Below are 7,764 nucleotides of genomic sequence, written 5' to 3' on the forward strand. Positions count from 1 at the left end.
AGGTTTCCATCTTTACCCTACCAAATGCAAGATGTTACTACTGTGAATTAAAGCTAATTATTAAGTTTTTATATTTTAGTTCATGGAATATCCCACCCTGGAGCATTACTGTAGTTGACTGGAATTAATGAAAAACTAAGAAATCTATAGATCAGAAATTTACAAAGGCCAAAATAGGGAAATGGATTTTTTCACAGCAAGAGGGTAGACAAGGGACGTAACTTGTGTGAAGTGTTGATACATGTACTACAGAGTTTCTCTTTGTCAAACATCGTGTAAGATAAATCGGAACCGGCCACACTTTCGCAGGAAAATGAGAGAAGCCATTGTGGTATTTTATATTTTGTATTCAGCTCTTCTGGTACAATGCATGGCATGCCATCTCATAAATCTCTGATAAAAACAAAAGAACTTAAGAATATATAACATATTTATCATAAATACGTGTCAAAATATCTGTGAACTAATTCCCTGTTACTGATAGCAACACGTATGTACGTAATTACTTGCTTCTGAAACAATAAAACAATTCTATGAAGAAAAAAAAAATTAAAGTTATATATACTCAAACATGGGTAGATGGATACACTGGTGTACTGAAATACAGGTCGATACACTTGTGTACATTGTACAATGCACCAATTGATATTTACATAGTATTACATGAACATTATAATCAAATCTATGCACAAAATTATAATATAAATGTATACAACTCAGTGTTAGTAAACTTCATAAATCAAATTTGAATTAGTTGTACAAATATGTATATATATATCTATACACACACACAATAAAAACTGTGCAATCCGTTTCACAGGGCATTTCGATCCTTATTATCATATTTTTTTTCTACATTGTTTATCCTGACATACCGTGTATTCCGACCAAAATTTTTTTTTTTTTTTAAAAATTGTGTCCCACTGAGATTACATAGGTTTCACTGTGTGTGTATATGTATAATATAAATATTACATAGGTTTCACTGTGTGTGTATATGCATAATATAAATATTACAAAAATGAACAGCCCTGAAGAATTAAAGAAACTAATCAAGTATACTCAACCGGCTCTGTGATATTTTTATTACTACATATATATGTATGTATATATATATGGAGATGCACATCTATATTCACAGGAGACAAAAGGACTAAATAACACTATGGTTCAGACTGATTTTTTAATCAAATACACTTTAATAAAAGGAGACTTTCTGCAAAATGAAGCTTTCCCAGAAAAAATAAAATACTAATTTAAAAGCATCACATGATTTAGCACATAGGGTTTATGTACATAGTGTTTTACTGTAATCTCATGTACATTATTTGGCATTAGATACCAATGTATATATATAATTGCCCATAAAAAAAAACTTGCAGGAATTTTGCATTTTCAAATCTTAGAACCTTGTGACAAAAAATGGTGATAAATGAACTACAATCACACACACATATATATCAGTGGGGACTGGACCCTATCCTCTCACGACTGGTAAAAATAAAAATACATATCAATTTGCCTATTTTTAAGCAATTTCAGTTGTAAAATATTGAATGTTAGTTCCTGTAAGTGTTATAGGTCTACCCCCCCCCCCCCCCCCCCCGAAAAAAAAAATTACATGGGGTGAGACCTTCCCCCTCTCCTCCAAAGAAAATTTCTGGATTCATGCATTATCACAATTTCAAATAAAATGTAAAATATATTGCAAAAGTAATTAAGTATCAATCCCTTTTTTTCTGTACTGTATTATGTTTAAGTACATTCTTTAATATCAAAAATTTACATTTCATTTTCTTTAAAAAGTTGATTAACACATCATGTGTTCATGCTAAACTTATCAATGAATGAATAAGCATGACAGCAGACATAACCCTTCATCCAGTCTGAATTACTGTATGATCTTACTACATTACTTTGTAGAACAATTCAGCATAAAACTGATCAATGTTTACTAAGCAGCATTTCAGGGCGTAAATCTCCTAAACAAATTCAGACCTTAAAACAAACATGTATGAAGTTGCAGACTACAAAATTAAAGTTATGCAAATTAATAGCACTATTCTAATTACTAAATTATATGGAATATACACACTGTATACAGGGAAATCTTCAGAGTTATTTTCAGCCAAGGAAAATGAATTCACCCATGTTTTAATTTGCTCAAAGACCTACACTGTGCCTTGAAGGGATTGGTTCATTTTTACAACCAAAAAAAAAATAAAAATTTATTTTGGATGTTGTACATTAAAAATGATATCTCATTTAAAGTTGACAACCAAAATTTGGACCTTGTTAGGGAGGAAAACACCAGGGAAATTTTATAAGGATGAAAAGTGGAGGATATGTACAATATTTTTGATATTGAAAACTTTCGATTTAATATAGTCAAAAAGTGCAGTTTCAGTAAAAAGTAATTTGGAAAAAATTAAAACCCTGTTGGACTCCAACCCATGATCTACAGATCAGCAGTCAATATGCTAACCTATTTCAACAGGATAGACAAATATTGCTGACATTTATATTTCCAGTTATGTTTTACAAGAAAGTCAGTCATTATGACGATGTACACCACCTTAATGAAAGGATAGGAGCAATGTTTTAGCCTTAACTCTGTTATGTAAACAAGACTTGAGCGTTATTTATGTTTACAAACAAACTGGTGAAACGTTCATTTACTCATCTAAAGCATCCTAATTTTGTAGACACAAATCTAACTTTTAAGGGACACATTTTATCTAAAAAAAAAATTTGAAATGTGATATTTATCATAAACTTGGATTGATAACCATAATTCATTTTTAAAACTTTGTAAACAGTAACACACCCCAGTCTTTGTTTACATAACAAATAATAAAATCTATAACGAGCTTCTGTCATATGCAAGACTTTTAATTAATTAATGAAATTAAAATTAGTAGAATTTGATCCTTAAAGGGACTGGTTCACGATTTTTGATGAAAATATTTTTCATTTTTGATGTTAAACATTTAAAATATAACTCATTTAATGTTGACAGCCAAAATTTTGACCTTCTGAATGCAACAATAAAAGCAATATTTTAGCCTTAAATCTGTGTTATGTAAACAAAGACTCGAGTCATTTTATGTATACAAACAAACAAGTGAAATATTGATTTTGTAATATAAAGCATCTTAATTTTGCACAGTCAAAAACTTTTACTATTAGATAACACGTTTTACCCCAACATTGCTTGAAATGTGACAGATATAATAAATTTAGATCAAAATACATTTCTTTTGAAAATTTCGGAAACAATAACATACCACAATCTCTGTTTACAAAACAAATAATAAACTCTCTAAAATGAGCTTCTGTGATAATGTATAACCTTAATTTTTATGTGAAATCTTTTAAATACATTAGACAGTAGATTTTGATCATCAAAAGTGAAAAAGAAAATTTTGAGGAAAATCGTGAATCAGTCCCTTTAAAGGTGGAAAACACAATTTTGGGGGAAATCATTAATCAGTCCCAAGTAATTGAATGAATGCAATTCAATACACATCATTCGTCCAGTGTTAAATTCAGTATTTAATCCAGCTTTTAGATGTTTCTGTCCATTTCATATTTAGGAGAATTTTTGAGAATGCAGTCATGAGCCTCCTGTGGATGGGAAGAGTTTGGGGTACAATCTCAGATAATAATATCTCAAAACTCATCATTATATATACATTGTCCATTATAGAAAATGACTTTGAATATATATAAAAGTGATTTTTGTTAAAATTCTCATAAAATTTTATGTCGTTTCTATGAATGAAGGGAAATTTTTAACCATGGAAGGGGAAATATTCATTTGTTGTCAAAGGGGGAAGTTACCCTTTACATGTAGAAAAAAAGAATCGCCATAAATCCCTGAAATTTGGGTAGTACGGACACAGGAAGAATATGTCCCTGTATACAGTGTCATATTCAACACTTCACAGCACTAATACAAACACAAATACGAATGCTAGATAAGTACTTAACATGTCGGATGCTAGCCTTGTACATCTACAAAATACTGAGTGTGGACTGAAAGTTTGACATAAAAAATCTTGTTACAGTGCAATAACAATAGATTTACCTCTGTATATGAAAAACTGTACAATATACCTGTAGCATATCTATAGTAAAGGAAACTGTAAATTCAGTAATGTTATGTAATTTTAAACCAGGACAGCAAAATAACTGGACTGCATATAACAAAATCAATTTCACATGAACAAATGCCACCAAAATCACACCCAATACAAACTCAGCCTTTATAAATGTGTGCTTGCTATATTAAATCGCATAGAAGAGGGGAAAAAACAGTGCATAGAACTATTACATATAGCACTCAAAGAGAAAACAAACAAACAAAAACAGTATAAAACATTTCAAACTCAAACACAAAAATATATTCTGTCTTTACAACCAGTAACAAAAACTAAAATGATATCAAATCAACAAAAAAGTCAGTTTGGCAAGACATATTAAAGCACAATGAACACCCCACAGAGCACCTGGTGTGAGAGGCCTAGTTACTGGCCACAACCCTCCAAAGATGACCTAGATTTCACCTTTGTGCCACAGGCCAAGATTTAAAGTAGTCAATCCTCGGAGCTGCATTATCCTCTCCAGCCCGACTGTCGTTATTCGGGTACATCCATACAAATCAATAGACTGGAGATTCTTTAGATGCTCAGCAATTAAACTTAACCCTTTGTCAGTAATTCTTACACACTGGCCAATGTTTAAAGTCGTAATATCTTGTAATGTATTCACCAGGCGACTAAGTCCATCGTCACTTATATTACAAGCAGATAGACTAATGTTTCGGAGGCTAAATAATCCTTGAGCTAGATGAACCAGGCCTTCATCTCCCACTTTGTCACAGAAACTAACGTCGAGGGTTGTTATACGTGAACCCCCTTCTGCCAAGTACTCCAGGCCAAAGTCACTAATATTATCACAGCTTCTAAGGTTTATTTCTCGTAAAGTCTGCATTTTGGCCAAGAATTTCACCCCGCCATCAGTCACACCCCCACAGAAACTTAAATTTAACACTTTTAACCTGACCAGTCCACTACTGACATGTTTTAATGAGAGATCAGTTAATTTCTGGCAATCTTGTAATCCCAAGTTTTCTAGTTCTAACGTTCCAGCAGCAGCGTTTGGACTATTCCCGGCTAAATGACCAATCCCAACGTCTGATATGTGTCGACAACTTCGTAAATTCAAAGTCTTAAGTTTGCGAAGACCCCATGCTATGAGCAAAAGACCAGTATTTGTGATATTGCTACACCCACCTAATTCCAGAATTTCTAGATTCGTTAAATACTGAGCTATTCTTCCTAAACTATTGTCCGTAATTTGCTTGCAAAGACTGAGGTTCAAAACCGTCATGCATGGCAGATCCTGCGAGAATGCATGTCCTAAGGCATGATCCGTTACCACGAAACACCCGCTCAGGTTCAGGGTTTCCACGTTGGGAATTCCCACCACTACGTCACGTAAGCTTCGTTTCAGGCTGAGAATCTGCAATCTCTTTACACCACGTTTAACCAGACTTTGAAACAAAGACGGATTTGCCCGGCGAAGGTGCAATTTCGCGCACACTCCCCTCCAGACACAGCGGTTGTAGGCCACATCTCGCCATTTAACACACACCTGCGCAACACGACCTTTGTCTCTGACACTTAAATAACTAAATATAATTGTTAAAACTTCAGGAAATAAACATGAGATGTGTTGATTGGGCTTTCCGCCCTTTCTTTCCATCTTGCATGGCTTCCGTGTTGTATCACGTGATTGGTATCGTTATAGACGAGCACTTTGTATCATCTAAATTTTCATTGGTTGAAAATATTTTTTCTGCGCGGCACATTCAAACCATTCTTTACAAAAGATTTTTTTTTAAAATTCATTTAGAAACTCAAACTTCCGCCAGAGATTGATATTGTTACGTGTCACTAAATCTTCAGGTGATAGAACCTCAGGTGCTTGGGTTCAGGACCCCCCCCCCTCCGAATAAGCCACATGTGTTGATTTAATTTTAAATTATTTTTGTTGTTGAAAATATTTCTAATACATGTCAACAATGTCGTGCATACCCCTACAGTCCAAAATAATTCAAAATAAGCCCTTTTAGAAAAATAACCAGTGAGGGTATTTTTCTAAAAGGGTTTATTATTTTTTCTAAAAATACCCCCCCCCCCCCCCAAATCAACTCATGTAGCTTATTCGGAGGAAGGGGGGGGGGGGGGTCCTGAACCCAAGCACCTGTGGATAGAACTACTTATTTAGGAACACGGGACATACCGTCTCATTTCTAAAGAGACATAAATGATACATTTGTATCTCTGATTTCTACAAAGAAATTGTTCTTTAAAATAAAAACATAATTAATTCCTTTTATCAATCTTATTAAAGTCAGTTCCTCATCCGCTCCCTACACGAGATAACGGCAATATGTATATATAAAAAAGGAACGGATTTTAATTCAGATGGTCCGTTTGTTGGCACAATATTAAGGACTTGGGAATAACAGACACGCTGGGTTTGGAAGAAGAGACCTCTAAAGGCCTTCAAGTGATCTATTATTTCCCTCATGTTTATACACGGGAGACTCTAATAAAATGTATTTCTTCTCAACTAGAAAAAATGCATTTAAATTGTAGGCCGCGGCCTACATATGTAACGGAATCATTTAAACAAGCACGTGTTTTCCAAACTCAATATGCCACTTTCAAAATACGTACACAGAAAATATTGTACGAGACCAAATATAATGAAATTTTATTAAATGTGTCAACAAGTAATGTTTATACCTTAAAAACCTGTGCGTGTTTATTCTAAAGATAAATGAATCGGTCTGTTCTTCTTAACACATAACTTCAATTTTTTGTACATATAATTTTTTATGTATGGATGTACATTTCATTATGATTTGTTTTTGGCCTACCTAGATACATGAAATTTCTGTATTGTACCTCATAGTTTGAGCGAATAAAATGAATGAAACAAAAAGCGTTCGGAAAGGAGATTTAAAAAAAAATAGTGAGTATGGTCCAAGTTTAAATCACTTCCGCCCACAGGGGTGTGGGTTTGAAGAGGCTATAATAACGAAAATTACAATTCCTGTTAAAATTGTATGGTCAAAGGTGGAAGGGGTGCATCCCCAAAACCCCCTCTAGATTCGCCACTGGCTAGGAATATCAAACCTGTAATCTCGGTAAATTTCCAGACATGAATGATGAAGGACTCCTCCGAGATTCGGCGAAGGCGTCAGTCCAAATATTCAGCCAAGCCGAATCTCAGCCGAGATTATCAAACGTGTATACGTAGAGTGTTAAAACACCCGGAGACTACAGGTAGAAGCTCCAGGGATATAAGCAATATTTAAGTTTACATGGAGTGTTTTATACTGAAAAGTTCAGTAGAAGCTCCAGGGATATAAGCAATATTTAAGTTTACATGGATTGTTTTATACTGAAACGTTCAGTAGAAGCTCCAGGGATATAAGCAATATTTAAGTTTACATGGAGTGTTTTATACTGAAACGTTCAGTAGAAGCTCCAGGGATATAAGCAATATTTAAGTTTACATGGATTGTTTTATACTGAAACGTTCAGTAGAAGCTCCAGGGATATAAGCAATATTTAAGTTTACATGGAGTGTTTTATACTGAAACGTTCAGTAGAAGCTCCAGGGATATAAGCAATATTTAAGTTTACATGGAGTGTTTTATACTGAAACGTTCAGTAGAAGCTCCAG

General features: G+C 33.8%; 1 protein-coding gene across 1 annotated transcript; it reads right to left on the reverse strand.

The window, feature by feature from the left end:
• Positions 1-329: 329 nt before the first annotated feature.
• Positions 330-5,809, reverse strand: LOC130048047 (F-box/LRR-repeat protein 14-like). Its single transcript, XM_056144059.1, has one exon. The coding sequence runs from the start codon at positions 5,767-5,769 to the stop codon at positions 4,558-4,560; it is 1,212 nt and encodes a 403-aa protein (XP_056000034.1). The 5' UTR covers positions 5,770-5,809; the 3' UTR covers positions 330-4,557.
• Between the last annotated feature and the right edge of the window lie 1,955 nt (positions 5,810-7,764).

Source organism: Ostrea edulis, chromosome 7 (assembly GCF_947568905.1).
Source record: "Ostrea edulis chromosome 7, xbOstEdul1.1, whole genome shotgun sequence".
Classification (NCBI taxonomy): domain Eukaryota; kingdom Metazoa; phylum Mollusca; class Bivalvia; order Ostreida; family Ostreidae; genus Ostrea; species Ostrea edulis.